Source organism: Nyctibius grandis, chromosome 7 (assembly GCF_013368605.1).
Source record: "Nyctibius grandis isolate bNycGra1 chromosome 7, bNycGra1.pri, whole genome shotgun sequence".
NCBI lineage: Eukaryota > Metazoa > Chordata > Aves > Nyctibiiformes > Nyctibiidae > Nyctibius > Nyctibius grandis.
Window position 1 is genome coordinate 34,195,676 of NC_090664.1, and position 19,648 is coordinate 34,215,323.

The window sequence follows — 19,648 nt, forward strand, 5'->3', positions numbered from 1 at the left end:
ATACAGACTTTTTTTTTCCAGAATATCATTCACAATGCGTCCCTCAAAATATTTATCATTCTGTAATGCATTGCAGCCCCAGACAAAAATATAGTATGTACCCCTCCTTCCTTCAGTCAGCATTAGGTATATGTCTCCTGTCATATGTAGAGAGACTTCTCTGAATCAAAGTCCAGAAACTAATGTGAGTGTTTGAGTGCCTGATTACCTTTAAAGATTGATTTCCACTTTGCTGAAAAGCTCCTTAATTAAGTTCTAAACAAATTCACCATAGAAGGGTTAAATGAGGAAAAAAAAAAGGAACGTGAATTTCAGAAATTATTCTCTCACCTGTAACCCTAACATTGGAACCAATTGCATTATTTGTAAAATGAATTCACACTGCAAACCATCAAATGAGAATGATAGTTACTAGAGAATATAATTAGACTTCATGACTGAACCTTATGCCGTTAGCTCTGTAAGTGAAAGGGAGGAAACGCAATGAAGGAATTTGCTTTTACTATGGTAAATAAAATCCTAGAAATAAATTGGAAAGGCTGTTACATACAGGAACTAACCATGAGATATGAAGCTCAAAAACTAGCTGATAAATTTTCATTTGTTTTGCCCATAAATAGCTACAGACCACACTGAAGTGTGCGATAGTAATCATTTTTTGGAGTAGCCTATATTATTGTCAGTCTTAACAGATTCAGTATTGTTAGTGGGAGTGAATGGGAAGATGGAAAGAAAATATCCTGGTATAATTGTGTTAGGGAATGAGATGATAGCAAGAGGGGGGAAAAGTCAGTCCTCAGACATGCCCTTGAGAATCCATCTATCAGTGAACGAGACGTTGATCACAGATCCAACCAGAAGGATAAATTACAGATTGATGTTTGGAGGGCTTATTTTTGCATGTCTTCATAGAAACTCCTGTTAAGTCTGTAGAGAAAGATGATCTGATCTAGTGCAATGGGTCTTCATGCCAGAAAGCATTAAGACCTACTAGTGCTTACCTGTGTCTTTTCTGTGGGAGCTTCTTACTGCTCAAAAGGATCTGCAAATATTCCTGCTAATTAAACTGATTCCTGGTATTGCTGGATCAAAGTGCATCCATTTGTACCACTCATGAGAATCCACCAAGTAAAGTTAAAACAGACAGGTTTCATGTGGGCCATTTCCATAGGGGAGAGGACAGAACAGGCACTTTGTGGCAGCAACTCACTTGTCTGAAGGCCTGAGCTATTTGTGGATCCAGCACATGCTCTGCTTGACCACCCATGTTTATATCAGTTCCAATGAACTTATTGTCACATGTTCCAACAAGCTGGCTGCACACCGTATAATTTGATTAGACATATTCAGTGCCACTTCGGAATACAGAGTGATTTACCTAGTAAAAACAACACATTTGAATGATAAGCAACTCGGGGCAGGGACTGTATCTTCACTGAATATCCATATATTACCTCGCTTGTCAGGGTGTCGGGGTCTCTTTCTTAGCCAGAGCAAAAGCAACATATCTATTTTATTTCTTTTTCCTTCTCATTTAAGCACCTTAAAGAGAAGAAACTAGTATTACAGACCCTGTGCAAGATTAGCTCCTTTCAAAACTTTCAGTACTTCTTGTAATCTTATTTTAAAAATATTTAAGCCTTTTCCACATCTTTTTGAAGCCTGTCTCACCACTTTGTTTTCCTTTGTTCTAACTGTAGCAGGCGGAATACAAAATCACCTACATTTTAAGGAAAAGAACAGGAGTCTGAATTATCCAAGAATTCAACAGGTGAGTCCAAAGCTTGGCCTCAAACTTTCTTCAATGCGGTCACCAGACTTTCAGAGTAAACAAAATGACAGTAGAAATAACCATACATAGAATTTACATAACACTTTCCATACGCAGATCTCAGGCTTCTTATGAAACAGGTTTACCTTTACCATGATACCGTTTTACAAATAAAGAAATAAAGGCAAAGAGAGATGGAGTGACTTCTGAAAAGAGCAGGGAGGAGGCTGAATCAGCTCTTATAGATATACGTTTAATTACAATAGCGGACTCTTTCTAAGCCCATTGAAACAAGAGAAGAGATGCCAGACATCTGAATTAAGCCTAAATTTGATTTACCTGTATAATCAGTTGATTCTTGATAATTATGGTAGTGCTGAGGGAACAACAAAAAAGCGTAAAGGTTAGACCTGTTACAAACTATTGTACTACGTCCATAGGTTTACATAAAGGAAAGCTGAATCAGCAGACCACTACACAGGGATTTTGTCCCTGTGTACCAGAGAACCAGTTCATCACTGAAAAGAGTCATTTTAGTATGTACTTGAGATAAATGTAGTGTTGCTTATAGGTACCACTCACTGCACTTTAGATGAAAAGGTATGGTCAGGGCAAATAGTGAAATATAATATGTGCATGAAGGATATTAAAGACAGCTATAAGCAGAAGCCTCACCAAATATCTCAAGGAAATAAAATATTGCTTATTCTAATAGGATGTAATAGCTACCCATAAAAAGCATTTTAGGTTGTTTTGGTTTTGTTTTTTTTTTTTATTCAGTCAAAACCAAAATATTCTTTCTTTTGTATTTGTTTAAAGTAGTCTGATCTCTTCTGGAGTAAGAGAGTTAAAGGTAAGCAGAAATCTAGCAGCAATACTACAACAAAATGCCTGCTAAAAGTAAAGGAAATTTAATAAATGACATTTCCTTGCAGTTTTTGTCAATAAGAAAAGACCACAATGGACTTTTGTAGTCACCTGATCAAAATGTTTCAATAACACAAGACACAGGACATCCTGATTTGCTATATTTTAGCAGATAAATTGATAAAATCAAGTTACTTTGACAACACCTGTTTTACATAAACCACATTAAATGAAATTAATTACATTATCATTCTTTAATACTTTATGGAGTCCCGCTTCCGTCATGCCAGTATTTTCCCTGGCACTAACGTCAGGATGAGGGATTTTCTTGTTTATTCTTTTTAAGTCCTGGCATGGCATTATCCAGCTTCTAGCTTGATGCATCTTCCTCTAGTGCTCTGAGACTTATTAAAAATCAACATTAATGATTAGGAGAGTTTGTGGCCATCTCTTTCCTAATACTTACATGTTGGTCACCTGAACCTGCTGATACAAAAATATTTAGCTCCAGATTATGTTGTTTAATATCCTTCTTAGCTACTGGTAGAGTGGTACTTCACAATCATCATAAACGTTATAGATGTGACTAAATCATCTGGCTTTGCCCCAAGTATAGAATGGAAATCTCTGTTGAATAGTCCTTTTTACATCACTGCTAACAAGTAATTAATTTCTTTTTGGAGCAGAAGATTCTTTATGTCCTCAATATACTTTCAGAAACCTCACCTCTGATGACTACAGATTTTCCTTTTGCCCTTTTCACTTCCTCTATCACTTTTTTCCAATTTTTTAACTTCTGATTTATGATCTTTACCATCCATTTTTTCTCTCATTTATTATAAATTTAAGCCACAGGGAACTGACTTTCTTTCTAAGCAAGATTAGCTGTTTATAACCTATTTGGTCTTTTGCAGCTGTGGGATTTGGGTTCTTAAACCATCTGCCAAGTGCTCTTTAAAATTTCCTAGGTCTCTCTCACATCTTTCTATTTGAATTCCTCCTCCCAGTCCATTTGGCAAGATCATTCACCTTTATGAAAATAGATTCCTTAAGGAAGCGTATGTTACAGTTTGTTATTTATACAAATATATGCAAATATTTTATTTGCATTTACTAAATACAATCACTTGGCTTTTTTAATTTCCTGTATGCTTGTGTTGATCATCATAATGCAAATAATGTATGGATTAAAGATCATCTTTTTACAGACTTTTTAGAGTAATGTGGACGAAGTATTTTTGTGCTATTCTTGACAGAAGGGAGGCCCATGGAGGCAGCAAATTCAGATAGATAATCTGTTAATTTTAATTTCTTCATGCATAGGATTGGAGTAGCACTTTATGTTCCACTCTGTGGTTTATTTACAGGAGGAGATGAACGGATGTGCCATTTTTTTCCAGGGTAATTCACTCCTGCAATAGCCTAGTTTAGCCTTTGATTATCTGAGACAATCTTCTCTGAACACATCTCAGTAAATTATATTGATTAAAAAATGGTTATTTTCATTATGTGTTTTTTCTTTTATCTAATTCTTTTCCAGATTTGCTTCACATTATTATTATGTGTTGTCTCCTTCGACTTTAGTGTCTTTTCTTCCCTCTACTTGACTTATCCATCTCTCTTCCCCGTTCAGCAACATTTCCCTCTGAAATAACAAAAGCAATAAGGTGCTTCCTAAGCAAATTCTGTATGTCATGGGAACAGATGACCAAACTGTGCAGGGTGAATTACGTCTTAATTTTCTGGTTTATAAAGGCAAAGATATTTTGGCCTATCTAGCAGCCTTTTTATTGCCATGTGTTTAAAATATTATTTATTTGCAATTTGTTATTTTTATTTGGTCCCCTTGAACGTACTGCTGTTGCAACCTGCAGTGCCTGAGGTTTTTGCTAAGAGAGGGAGCTAAAAGTAAGCACATAGGTCAAGATATGCAGTTCAGCCCACTGGTGCGTAGCGTATCACTGAGCTGCAACTTTACACCCTTCTACTGTGATTCCATAATTTAAAATTAATTTAATACTGTTCTAGAAACTGCTCCCAGGAAAGAGGGTGGAAATGAGCATGATGCATTTTTATAAGAGCAATCCCAAACTACTTCTCTTATCCCCTTGTAAGATGTGGAGCTATGGGAGGGAACATTTAATGTCCTCTTCTCCCCTCTAACCTATGCTCCAGACTATGTCTCTTTGTATTCACTCTTATATCAAATGATGCTATAAACACACATCTAGTTTTTCATGTAGACATGGACATTTTTAATATTATAAAGCTGATCTATCACTCACTGCTTCTGAAATGCTTTATGTCACTTCTCAAATTCTTTGCCTGTCAATTGACACAAACAACTTTTTAAGCAAGGTTTACTCTACTACTCCCTCTCAGAAAACTTCCTGTAAAATTTGAAGTTGATCTTTTATTTATAACATGGTTTCTTATTCTAGCAATCCATACTTTTTTACACGCCTGAATTTTAATTATTTCTTGTAAAAAAAGAAAGATTGCAAGTTTATGTACTCAGATGGAACAACAATCCTCTTAAAATATGCACCAGCACAGATAGAATATGGTGATAGTGACTTTGTATTCTTTGCACTAGGAGAGTTAAAACAATACTGTGAATTATTCTGGAGACAAGGAGAAGTAGGGCAACTGGATTATATGTTATCATTTTAATTTCTGAAAAAAATATTCCATTGTTTTTCCAGTTATTGTTGGTTTAGCTTTAAGAAAGACCTTGTGCAAAAAATAAATAAGGAATTATACAAAAAATTTTGTTCATTTCCTAGAAATAACAGAAAATTACTATAACAATTATTGTACATTTCTCACGTGCTCCATGTTCAGGTTTGTTAGGCCATGACTTGCTGTTTTGCATCTGTACAGGCCCAGTTGATGATTATTTTCAAATTGCAGATCATAATCTTAATTTTCTTTTTTAACCAAGCAAAGGGATATTATGCTGTGTTAAATTTCAAAATGAGAAGGAAATCAGAATCTGACATAGGCTATTGAGAACCATAATTATGTCAATGAATTGACAATGCAGGACAATCGGGGCATCAGGGCCAGCCAACATGGATTCATGAAAGGCAGATCCTGTTTGACCAGCCTGGTCTCCTTCTATGACCAAGTGACCCGCTTAGTAGATGAGGGCAGGGCTGTGGATGTAGTCTATCTAGACTTCAGTAAGGCATTCAACACTGTCTCCCACAGCATCCTCCTAGACAAACTGGCTGCCCGGGGCTTGGATGGGTGGACTCTTAAATGGGTTAAAAACTGTCTGGATGGCCAAGCGCAGAGAGTGGTGGTGAATGGGGCAAAGTCCAACTGGCGGCTGGTCACTAGCGGTGTTCCCCAGGGCTCAGTTCTGGGGCCGGTGCTGTTCAATATCTTTATAGATGATCTAGATGTAGGGATTGAGTGCACCCTCAGTAAATTTGCAGATGACACCAAGCTGGGTGGGAGTGTCGATCTGCTGGAGGGTAGGAAGGCCCTACAGAGGGATCTGGACAGGTTAGATAGATGGGCCGAGACCAACGGCATGAGGTTCAACAAGAACAAGTGCCGGGTCTTACACTTCGGCCACAACAACCCCATGCAGCGCTACAGGCTGGGGGAAGAGTTGTTAGAAAGCAGCCCGGCGGAAAGAGACCTGGGGGTGCTGATCGACAGCCGGCTGAACATGAGCCAGCAGTGTGCCCAGGTGGCCAAGAAGGCCAATGGCATCCTGGCCTCTATTAGGAATAGTGTAGCCAGCTGGTCTAGGGAAGTGATCATCCCTCTGTACTCGACACTGGTGAGGCCGTACCTTGAGTACTGTGTCCATTTCTGGGCCCCGCACTTCAAGAAAGATGTTGAGGTGTTGGAGCGAGTCCAGAGGATGGCGACCAAGCTGGTGAAGGGTCTGGAGGGTCACAGAATCACAGAATGTTAGGGATTGGAAGGGACCTTGAAAGATCATCTAGTCCAATCCCCCGAGGACCTTGTAGGGTGGTGTCAGGGCAACGGTTGGCCTCGATGATCCCTGAGGTCTCTTCCAGCCTGGTTGGTTCTGTGATTCTGTGACAGTTTGGCGTAACCCAGGCTCACATGATATAGAAGTAATGCAGAACTCAGAAAAGATGGTCGTTAGGAGCTGATGAGAATACCAAATTTTGCTTTGAAGTAAAGAACAGATGAGGTTAATATGCATATTCTGGGTTCCTTTTGAAAGGTAAAAATTACATTGTACCTTTTAGGCAATATTTTTGTATACAAATATTGGTAACTATGTGATTTAATAAATAGCATTTTTTTACCCCTAAACATGATATTACTTTACTCAATAATTTCTCAACAAATTATGATTTGATTCACACAATCAGATCCTTATCTAAGACTGGAGATCCAGGGCAGGTTCAGAATACAAGCAATAGGTCATATCACTTCTGCTGGATATGATTTAATACCTCGCTGAATCCCACAGATCCTAAATGGGAAGTGTAAATACAGAGCAATGGAATGTGACTGCACTTGCACTTTTAAACATCAGTATTTAAGTGTCCATTTTGAAAGAAACAGTGCTAAGAATCCATCAACATGCTAAGGGCTGAAAACAAGCAGAGAAACTCTAGCTACAAGCATAAAGTGTCCTACAGGGTTCCAGGGAGTTTCTATCAGTTCCTCTCTACTTACACACTTGTTTAAAGAACCAGAATTTCTGCTCTGCAGAAAATTTTGACATTTGGGATTTCTTTACTTTTTAGTTTTACTGGGAGAAGTAAAGTTTTGAAAACTTACTAAAAAATTAAAATTTTAAGTGCTTCCAAGTGACTTGATGTCAATGCATCAAAACAGCAATGAAACATAACACCTTAAAGTTATAATTTTCATCATTTCTTTATTTCAAGAATAGTAAATATAATGTGTACATGTTACAATTAATATTTTAAAAGTATTTTTAAATACTTTACAAGAAATTTTTAAAAGTGTTTTTTTAAAGTAACATTATTTCAGTCTTTATGAACCATTTCAACCTGATGGAAACTAAATTATGTAAACCTTTCAAATGAAAAATGGTTTTGCTCTTCTCACATTCCTACAAAAACATTCTACCCTAAAAATAACAATTCCTGATAAAAAAGTGTTTAGTTGTCAATTTTTTTTGTTCAGGAAACATTTGGTTTTTACTGTCCCATCACCTGTGATAATATATTTGTTTGGTATTCACACGAATGTCATCTACATTTCTCTAGATATTCCCTTGTAATTTAATCTGAGAAGGTGCTTAAAGAGCCCTTATCTTTTTAATGTCTCCTGGTGGATCCTAATTGTTATGAAATTGCAAAAGCTGTGAAATGACAATTAGTCTAGGTTACCTCCTTTATTTTTGCCTTAAAGACATGTTAAAAGATGTTAATTAATGCTTTTAACTAAGTAAGGATAATAAATGGCTAATCTCACCATTTTTATTGCTGTCTTGGTGATGCACAGATATGTTTCTTTTTTGTTTTTAAATATTTGTTTCTGCTATGAATGCCCCTTAAAGACACACAAGGCACGCTGTACATTTCCTCAAACACAAACATAGTTGATTAGCATGACTTTAAAGCTCCACAGGAATCAATTGCTCGTCTACATTCTTGCACATTAATCACTGCATGGAAGGTGCAGACAGTCAGAAATGCACAGAACTATAATAGATGCAGATTCTAGACAGATGTTCATAGGGCCAGATAGATACACTTTGTGGATGCCAATGAGATTAGAAAAATTATTATTTTTCCAGAGGAGGGAAAGATATGAGCACTGTTCAGAAGTTATGCAGAAGCCGACAGAAACATGTCATTTTCTCTGATCATTTGAGGGTACAACATTTTGCTAGCAAAGCTAATTGCCCAGTATTTCCAAAAAGGTGCTTATGGCACGGAGCTGCCCTAGGTAAGATATGTACAGATGTGTTCTAACCTGCACAACAGGTTCCTTAATCTGGCGGAATAGTATCTTATTCTACAAGTCATTCCACAAATAAGTATTAAAGTACTTGTGAATAGACAGTAATCAAAGACAATCGTAGCATCTGGCAGCACTTTATTCCTATCACCTCTCTATTTGAAGCAAGACTTGTAGAGCCTGACCTTAAGAGGACACCAGTTATTCCAGATCTATTGGTTTAACAACAACAAAAAATGCAATGTATGTGGCCTATAAGCAACATTACCTAATGTTTACCAGTCTTGCAAAGCTGGCACTTGAAATATTATGTACATCTGTGTTCAGTCTTACTCAGTTCTTATTAGTTCATGGTGAAGAGACATTTTTGCTTGAACAGTAACATTGTACATAGAAGTAGGTAGAAAACATGCTGTATATTCTGCTGCTTCTGTCCTTATTACTGACATTTAAAAAGTGGAAAACATCTGAATACAGTCATTTGAAGAAAGGACAGCAATGCCCAATGTAATGTATCTTGTTCATTAAACAATAAAGGCACAACTCCAGCCTGACTGCCCTAACGGTTAACCGAAAAATGGGAATAATAATTTAAACATAAATATTTAGTTTCTCCGTATCTATCCCATTTTCTTAAGTGATATCCTACGTACTGCATGTATTAGCATTTCAGAACTGACAACCAAAGAGGAATCACTCCTTTTTACACAGTGTGAAAAAGAAATATGACTGGCTCAAAACCACTTTTTATTTGAACAGAATATTTTAGAAAGTCTTTTGTTTCAAAATTTATTGAATTTACATTGTAATTGCCATGTTAAATCAGTCATAACAGAATGTTTTAATCAATTTCTTTTTGAGAATTTTTTTCTATCTATTTTTTAAATGGAAGCAAGTTTGAAACAATGGAAAATTTTTTGAATCAGAGACGCTGAGTTTCAACCAGATTTACCACACTTTTTGTCTAAACATAATTAAATAAGAATATCTTTCTTCATGTTCTGGATGGGGTATTATTGTACCAAATTAAATTCTAAACTGATATTTTGGGGAGGAGTTTCATGTTTGTCTGCGGTTTGGCATAATCTTTTTTTTTACCAATCTAATGCTTCAGATTCCTTGCTTATTTGAATAAGCCATCCATTACATTGCATCAACTGTTCTTCCTGCTTGAAAAATTAGTTGTAAAACTTTAGTAATTAAAAAGTGTACCCTCTGAGAAGAATGGAAAGGACAAAAACACGGGCATTAATGAAGAGCACTTCCTCTAACTGACATTCTGGTTATGGCTATGTCTCAAATGACAAGATCTGATAATACACTTCTGTGATTCCTTATATAATGAAATACTTAAGAAATATCTTACAGTCATTGGACCATCATTAACAACTATGAAATTAGGTGTCCCATGGGGTTTTTCCAATTTAAAGAGGGTTAAATTGCTAATTCACATGTTAATTAGCATTCATTCTAAAGAACAACAAATGTAATTCCATAGCATTTATCATTTAATAATTTAGTTTATCAAGACATTAAATTTAAAAGAAGCTCTGCATTATTTGCAGGATGGTTTTTTTTGAGGGCTAATGATGAAAGGAATCTCATTATTCTAAGCAATATGTAATTTAAAAAGGATGAATACTGACGATTTATTTACTTTATCACTGAGTAATAAGAAAGCAGCAAAGCATTGGCAGGGTAGCAGGTTCAACAGTTCTTAATAAGGCACACTGACCTGCAGGAATTGGTAAATTTCAAATAAAGGATTGTTTCTGGTGACATTTCTTTGGAATCTGTTGCCTTGAGTCATGCCCAGTCACCGAAGTGTGCTCAGTGATATTTGATAATGTTGCTTCTGCTGCTCCAGAGCTATTCTCATACACACTTGCTGTAGTGTGCAATTGAAGCATCTTTGTGTAGCATAGCTACAAATACAAGCCTCCCTTCATAACATTTAAGAAAATATTGCATGATACTATAAACTAAGCATTTGCTTTAAGATCATTTCAAACTGGCAAAATAAATGTTCTTAGTACATTGATGCCACAGAATTATCATATTGTGTAAATACGGCTTTTGCTCATATGCTGTACATTAGTCCTTTGCTTAAATGCTTATGTCATCTTGTATTGCTTTATGTTACCTTTATTTACATCAGTTTCTGTGATGTGACACAACCTGTGTTTCACTGCACTGCTGGTTCAGCATTTCAAAGATGCTGGATTGCAGGTACTTTGAAGCACAGCAGCTGTGTTGCAAACATGTTTTTAGAAAGGCAGGATCCCTCTACTTCTAAATAACAGAAAGAAGCATTCAGGCCAAGAAAATAGAGTATTTTGGTCTTATCTATCAGTGGTAAAAGATGGAATTGTACACAAGGAACAGCATTATACCTGTCATTCTTTGCTTTTTTTCAGACTCAGACGACTTTTATGTTGTGTAAGTCCTTTTTATTATTTTCAATACAACATTGTGTGCCAATATAATATCAGTGGTGTTCTGGTTAACAGAATCAGTGTTGTGAAATGTGATTTTCATATAGCCTATCTGGTTGGTTCACTCAGTTCCTCAGCTCTAAGTGCAAGGACTTAGACATTGGTGGCTCTAAGTGGCTGATATTGACAGTCTCCTCCTGTGCTTTACCCTGATATTCCCCCATATTTACAGATTATTTCTCCAGGTCCTTCCTCTTGTGACTCCTTTTTCTCCCTTTCTTGTATACACCTTTCATTGTCTTCTAATTTCAGAGTGATAGTTCCATGCCTTTCTGTTCTTGCAATTTCTGTCTCTGTCCATTGCACCTATTCCCATAATTACTTCCTAAACCCACTACTTCTCCTTCTGTCTCCCCCTTATTTCACATCATCAGTTCTCTTGTAGCTAACAGCTTCATCCCCTGCACAAGATGGATTCAGTCCTCAAGTACAGTCCATCTTCAGCACTTAGTCAAGGAATTTTCCTTAGGGAAAACAACATGCAACCTGCGATTAAAGATTTTATTAAAGAGCAGATACATAGAAGTATCAAATCAGGTTGTCCAAACAGTATTGATTCTGGTGCCTTATCACTTCCTTATCCTTGACTTTGCAAATACTATATGTTTTTACTGTAATTTACTAAAGATTGGGATGCAGAAAGAAAAATTCAGCCCAATCTCTGAGAGCAACAGAAACCTGGGTCTTAAAATACAAAATGTTTGGAAACCTTAATTGTAAGCATCACATCCAGTTCTATATCTAACAATCCAGTAGAAACCATGGGGTAATCTAGTTTGTAATCAAAACTAAAAGGGACAAGTACAAGGAGTTAATTCACAGGAACAAATACTGAAAGGATGAGAAGACCTTTGTAAGTTTATTATGGGAAAAGCAGTGTGAGAAAATGAAAACTATTCAGCAAGAAATTATCAAAAACCTTCTCTTCAGGAACAGTTACAGTCAGAGTGGAAGTAATTTTGAGGAGTATGAACAAGAACACACTGCAAAATCAATATAAGATGAAAAGCTAAGAAAGTGGGAAGCTGTAACAGAAATTAGAGAATGTAATGAATGGCATAGGCATAAGCAACAATAAGAAAATCGCTGGTTTCAGAATGAGCAAGAGAACAGTGTGCCTTTAAGGCAAAAAGATATGGAAATGTTAGGATAAACTATAGAAATTAATTCTTTCTTTTACCTTTGGTTTTCACATGAAAGACAACAAGACTTATGCCAGCAATGTAAAGGGTATGCTGTTTTGAAGGGAAGAGGATGATGTACTTAAAAGGAAAGAGCAGGGAAAATTGAACTGATATCTGTATTGTAGAATAACGAGTAAAATAATAGTTAAGAATTCCTCAGCATCAAAACCCCCAAAATTCAAGAGAAAATAAATATTGTGATGAAGCAGAAGTGTCTGACAAAGGATATACAGGCACAGATGATCATTCTAAGTAATTGTCTAATGGTGATATTTAAAACATAAACTGTTAATAGATTTGCCTGAAGCAAAAATAAATGGGCATTTCACTGAAATTAAAGAGTAATTTGTGAAAAAATCTGAGAAACTGTTGACCATATTGAATCATGGTTTCAGTGTTTTAATTTATGTGTCAGAAGCATCTAATCTGACTAGAGATACTTACGGTAAATATTCTGAAGATGGAAAAAATAAGAAATATCCTTCATCCCTAAAACACATCTAAGCATCCTTCATTTTATGCATTTGAATATTTTAATTTATTTTTGTGGGGCTGCATATAGGCATACATCTTGAAAGTTCACAATTATTTTCAGGGCTGGGCCTGATTTTACACCCTCCAAATTGCACACACATAGCAATTTGTGTATGTGATAGTTACTTTTGAGCATAGCAATCTATTGGTACCTAAAAACAGAAGGACAGTAACTACTACACATACAAAATTCCCTTATCACTTCAAGTCCACTTATAAACCATCTGTTTGAGGGAATCTAGCATCATATGTCTGTTTCTCTTGCTTGAGTCCTTTTCTTTTATATTTAATATAATTCTGGTTCTGACTTTCTTACTAGGGATGTGACAAACGTGAAAATTTTATTAAAAGTATGCATGTATTTTTTAACAAACATCAAACCAAGGTGATTTTTGTGAGGTTACAGGAGCAGAATGCTGATGGCTGCAGACAGCTCCACTCAGTAACTGAGAGCAAGAAATGCTGAGATCTTTTGCCTTTCAGGTTATTTTCTGAGGAGGCCACAGAGTATCGACCTCACATGCAAAACCTGGACTTAAAAAAACAGGCCCTTTTTAATGGCCAGTGTCCAGATGCAGAGAAACAGAAGCAGGGGCTGCGGGGAAGGATGTTAATCTTGTCCACGTGAGAGTGCAAGAGGGAGAGTGCGTCCACCTATATATCAAGGGAAAGAAGCAGAGACTACGGAAGCACACATAGTAGTGGACCTTCATGATGTTGTAGTCCTTTCTGTTGGATTAGTGTGTTCTTACAGCTAAATATACAATACTTAGTCCAGAAGAAGGTTTCTTGGTGTTGCTGTGTTTGCCTAATTTCCCAGATCCCAAGGTGAATTATCTCAGACAGTGCCAAACCAATTTCCTTTCCTCCAAATGAAAACTGTTTGAGTAATAAGAGAGGTGTACCCTAGAGCCAAAATACAGAACTTACTTTCCGCCAATAAACATGTAGATGCTGGAAAAAACACCCTAAAGATGAACGAACAAGATCTCAGCATTACACTTATTCCTGGAGTTTTCTCTGTGTTCACTTATCTGTGCATTTGCTAGGTGGCAGAGGCAATGCTACCTAAAATGTAAGCATATTTGCTAGCTTTGATGTTTAACAGGAGCTAAATCTCTGCCTGAATTAGAGTTTAAATCCACAAGCACCATAACGGCTTAATGGCAAGTGCCCACAGCTGTACACACTAAATCAGACTTTCATGCAAAAAATATACCCAAGTGCTAGAATGCATGGATTTAAATATTAAGATACAGATATGTGCATGTGACCTAGAGTAGACTGAAAGTTCTATTCACCTACCTACACAGTGCTCCCTGCTTCAAGAACACTAAAATTTAGAATATTTTTTTTTATCTTTCATACAAGAGAATGTGATGTATTTAACTGTATGGCTAAATTTTGACAACAAAACTAAAAGATCTGTTTTGTCATCAGAAACCCCAAGATGGCAATACAGTCTTGTTTTTCTTTGCTGCTTATTTCTATTATTATTATCATCACAATTATTCTAGTGCAGTACATGGAACAGATTTGTGATTTTCTCCTTTGCTGACATCTAAAAGCCTTGCTGATTACTAAAGATTATTGTCTTGGTTTGGCCTAAACCAGGCCGATTTTCCTTTCAGTGATTTTTACTTTCAGCTAAGTCTCCTCTAAGTAACTGCACTTTCTGAAACTAACTACATGTTTTGCAGACAGTGTCTGCTTCCAGGACTGATAACGCTCGAAGTTTGTAGTTATCGCTGAGGCACCGGTAGGGATGTTGTGCAGTAAGGCTCTTGCTGTACTTTTTCTTAGAGAAACCAAGGTCACTGCTGAATTCCTCACTGCTTACAAGTGAAAAGCCGAAGGGGGGTCACAGCTGCAGTGGGGAGCAGACAGGGCAGGTGACCCAAAATTGACCAACGAGGGTATTCCATCCCATACACGTCATTCTCGGTATAAAGCGGGGGGATCACGAGGGTCTTGCTCGCCTCTTGCTCTTTTCTGCTATGGCCGGTGTCCCAGGAGGACTCCGACTGTTTTCCTGCTGCCCCCGATCCCGATCTGTGCATCCCTGAATCCAGCTCTCGACCGTTGCTAGGCCCAGCCTGGGCCTTCCCGGAGCCTGCCCTGCAGTGCCGGTGGTGACGTTGCCGACATCGGGGGAGCTCGATCTTGGTTTTGTATATATATTTGTATATATTTGATTATTCCAATATTATTATTTTACTCTTTTTTCATTATTATAGGTTTATTAAAACTGTTTTAACTTTCCAACCCGTAAGTCTCTCTCCCTTTTCCCTTTCCCTTTCCCTTCGGGTGGGGGGGGAGGGTTAACAGAGAGCGTCTGCTGCAGGTTTAATCGCCAGCCCAGCTTTAAACCGTGACAATTATTTATACAAAAATTGAAAGCTCCAACTACTTCGACATTAACTGAATGGATGAACGCTATGCATGACCTGGAGGTATTAAAAGATTCCATTTAATAACGTTAACCAAATAGACATCTCTGCTCAAGTTTGGCTTCTTTTTATAGATGCATGTGACTTAACAACCCTGTTAAAAAATCTATACTTCAATATTATTTTCACCTTAGCATGTAACATACATCCACATATTTTACATTTTCAGGCAGCAGGTTGTATTGATCATCTATATTCTAATAACCTTTGAATGAATTCACACCAAGACTTTTATATTTTTCAGTGTTCAGATAGTTTCGACAGAGTCAAGTTCTGATGCAGTTAACTTTTGTTGCAGAGAACACGTTGAGCAAGTGACAGCAAGCATCGCTCACCTTGGTGCTTGATGAGAGACACTGCAGGTTTATCAAATGTGCTACTGCCCTGAACTGCTGCCCAGGACTTTAAAAAGTCATGGATTCCACAGCAAAGGAAATACACAAAGGAAAAAAGCTGTTGATTTCAAGTGGGTTAGGTGGTATGCGTTGAGCTAATGAAGCATGTATGCACAGGGCTGTACAGGGATGGAGACTGGGTGCTCCCAGGAAAGTCACCCACGCTCTCCCCCCAGCCTTGTTAAGGGAGTGCAGGCTTAACAACAGAGGGCTCACGTAAAGCTGTGTGGGAGTGCAGCCTTCCACTCAAACAGATTTTCTGAATTCACTTTATCCAGCCTTACACTGAAAGAAATTAAATTCTAATAACAGGTAATATAAATGAAAAATTATTATAGAGTAATGCGTCAGGAAAGATGTTGGCAACATTAAGACTGATGCTGTCAAGACAACAACAAAAAAAAGACCTGCTTAATACTCAGACAATATTACTCAAAAATATATAAATCATATTAGACCCCTCCAGGGTCATTACAGTGCTAGAAGATAATGAAGATATAGGCAGGGGAGATCTTTGATGTTCTGTCGAAGTTTTCTTTGTATGCATATGTGTGTACACATACATGCGTAGTATTTTTATATATATAAGTATGAATGCATGTAGCATGTAGAGGGAGAGAGAGAAAGTATCTCTGAGTATACTGCTTTAGAATAACCTAACACAGCAGAAAGACCAGTTATGCAAACAAGGCCAGATTGTCATCATAACATTTTGCAGTCCTCTGAGGACAGGGAAGGCAATGGCTGGTGTGCCAACTGCTAGGTCAAAGACTCAGTACTTTCTCCTTTAACAATTGGTTGAAATCATAGATAAGAAAATGGATCACAAAATTAATTATATAAAACCATAACATTGGGAGATTAGAGTATTAATTCTTTGAACAAAATCTGTTTCTTCTGGAAGACAAATGAAAGACTTATGACAAAGTACTCTGTGCAATGTCCTTTTTTCTGCCTTTATATCATCTCTAAACAGCATTGCCACTTTAGTACAAATTTCAAAGTAGTAGCATTTAAATGGGAAATCACATGGGAGGACTATACTGTATTGTTACTGAGATGTGAAGAGTCCCTCATTTTAATGTACTCTCCATTAGAACAATGATGCTTGGAACATATCCATGCGGATGACTAAAGGTACCCTCAGATTTCTGCTGGGAAACAGAAAACATATCTTAGGAGAAAGAAGCTTTTCTGGTGGCTACTATCCCTCCAAGAACAAACATTTTGAAACTAAATTAACTAAAACCACAGGAAATCATAAATTAACTTGTTTTCTTTGAAGATTGCTCTGATAAAAGTAAGAAGAATAAAGGCTTTTCTGTGACCGACTATAAAAGTCAGAGCAAAGGGTGCATCCACACTATTTCTAGAGGCAAACTAATGCTGTTCCCAGACTTGGCTGAGCAGTCAAGAAGTGAGCGGGAAGAAGAGACTGAATTACCCTGTCACATCAGGAGGGTAGCTAGCTAATCCTGTGCTAACTGAGCTTCTGAACTACATCTGAAAGGGCAGGATAGGGTGAGCTTGTACTGCTAGTTGATATTCTGTATGTGTTGTGCATTTCCATGTAGACTCTTAGTTCCCAGTACTATGTCTGGCAGCTTTTAAAGCACTAAATTTAAGTAAAAATTAAGAAAAGTTTTATTGCTTAAACATTCCCTTTTGTAACAGAAAGCTGCCAAAACCTCCCCTGCCCAACAACCCAATCATAGATGGTGCATCAAGCAGGCTATTTTGCATAAGCTGCTCTTTGAAGGGGGAGCGTGTGAAGAGGGACAGGCACAAATGGATCCATTTGAGTTCAGATGCATTTCTGACAAGTGAAAAAAACAGCTGAAGGGTGACAAAAATCCTTTGTGCAACAAATGGGGATTTATAGGGATTAAAGTCACATGTTTAGGATCTGGAAAAGCATTTGTTTTGTATTCTTATAACCATTTTTATGGATTAGTTAGTGGAATGGTGATGTGAGGAATTGCTTTTGATTTATTACATAAATACATTATATGAATCTAACTCTGGTCTGGGAGTGATGGGCTAAAAGAGTCCCATTAATACCCATGGATAGCTGACTCTGGGCTGCTTGAATTCAGCAGGATGGTTCAGCATGATGAGTGGGTAGATATTAGGCAGTTGTTAATGCAGTGCTGTGATAGATGCACACAGGACATTCCAGGCTGATTTACATCCTTTATAATATTGCAAAAGACAGTAAGATTTCTTGCAGTAAGGGTGAGGAGTTTTGCCTTTAGCACTGTTTGTTTTACTCAAGATTTATTATTTCTAGTCGTCTGTCAGAAATACCGGTGGCTTCTACATGATTCATGTATTTGCAAGCTAACTCCTGACCCCTGTGAACCCAGAAGTGTGATCACCCAGAAGACACTAATACCCTGGCAACTTGAATGCACATAATATGTGAGAACTGGAACTGTGTAAGGCATGTAAGCGCTAGTAGAAGAGCAGGAGAAAAGGGTACATTTATGGAATCCTCTTACATGTTCTAACTTCTTACATCTTAGATTAGCAGATATGATCTGTTCATCAGAGGTTCAGAAATGCTCATTCCTGAACTTTGCAAACAATTTTCTCCAAATTCTGAAGTGTTTATGTGAATTAATTGCATTTTCTTTTCATAATGCCAACTGAAATACAGGTTTTGTTAAAATTGGAGGAAAACTAGAATGCAGAAAGCAAACATAGAAGGATAACAGGTATATATAAGTAGGATATACCTACCACATATAGATCTGATAAAGTTGATACAAAACCAATGACAAAGAATTACCATCTATTATCTTTTCCCAAGAATCCAATATCTTGTTGTTCAAAAGTAGCTGTTATTTTATATTATGTTGTGCATGCAAGGAAAAATGTATTCCACCCTGAGAAACATTATGAGACATAGATTTCAACTTCAGAAACATATGCTTTTTTTTAAAAAATAAACTGCTTTTCTGCCCTTGAAACAGCATGACCAGCTTGAAACAGCACTGTCATATGCCTTCTGCATCCAAAAGAGGGATTTGGATATTTGAGGAAGTGATCCCTCCCCCTCCATCTAGTTTATAAGCAATTCCACATTTAAATAGATCAAATTCAATGTGAATATTGATATTGAGCACCTATCTAAAACTATAGACCATGATCTTTCAGTCAAAGGGGCTTAAAAGAAATTATGGTGAAGATTAAAACAATGAATATTTTACATTTTATTTTGATGAAAAATAACATGTTGAAGTCGAAAACATCAAATGTTAACTTGTCATCTACTTGAGTGAATTTAGAAACCTCCTACAGTCAATGAGGAAGGAAGATGCACTATCGTAACATGCATGGACATTTGTCAGCTTTACCTGCTTGTGAGCATGGTCGTAAGAATTGATGTGGTTGTCAAATTCCTGGTGTTTGTGGTACTGCTTATCACATAGTTCACAGTAGAAGTTAGCCTTCACATCCTCCAGAGCCTTGGCTGCAGCTTTCTCCTTCTCAGCATAGTCCTGCAAAGGCAGAAGCAGAGCAAGACACTTTGCTACAGATTGTGAGCTCATGCTATTTTTTTTATCCACATTAAAAACACTAGACTGACTAGGACTGCTAGATCACCAGGCTCCATCCTAGTATCAAAGTACACAGTAAGGAGGTTTTAGTCTTAAGCTGGGTTTAATAAAATAGTTGTATTTCTTGAATAATTATTCTTACTACTTTTTATAGTTACTGTAGTAGGAAAAGCAGAGAGGAATGGGGTGTAGAGGAATACCGTCAGGACACTGCCTAGCTCCTGGGCAGGAAAGCTGAGCAGTGAAGAAGACATAAGCCACCAGGTGGATGTACACAGGGTTAGTCTGTTACACCATTGTCCCAGTTTGCACCAACGCATGTCTGCTCTTTCAGGTATTATTGCTCAGAAGAGAGAAACTAGTTTTAGTCTGATACTAAGGGAGATTTTCTTTTGTGTTCTGCTTTCTACCTTCTATGAAATATTCAGCAGGGCCAGGCAGCAGCAGGCTATGGCTGG

At 37.2% G+C, this 19,648-nt stretch overlaps 1 protein-coding gene across 1 annotated transcript in view; it reads right to left on the reverse strand.

Moving 5' to 3' along the window:
* Window positions 1-19,648, reverse strand: part of ZNF804B (zinc finger protein 804B) — a 270,945-nt gene that overhangs the window by 16,304 nt on the left and 234,993 nt on the right. Inside the window, exon 2 of the mRNA XM_068405530.1 lies at window positions 18,987-19,130. Coding sequence (XP_068261631.1) covers window positions 18,987-19,130 — 144 coding nt within the window. The remainder of the gene's footprint in view (window positions 1-18,986; window positions 19,131-19,648) is intronic.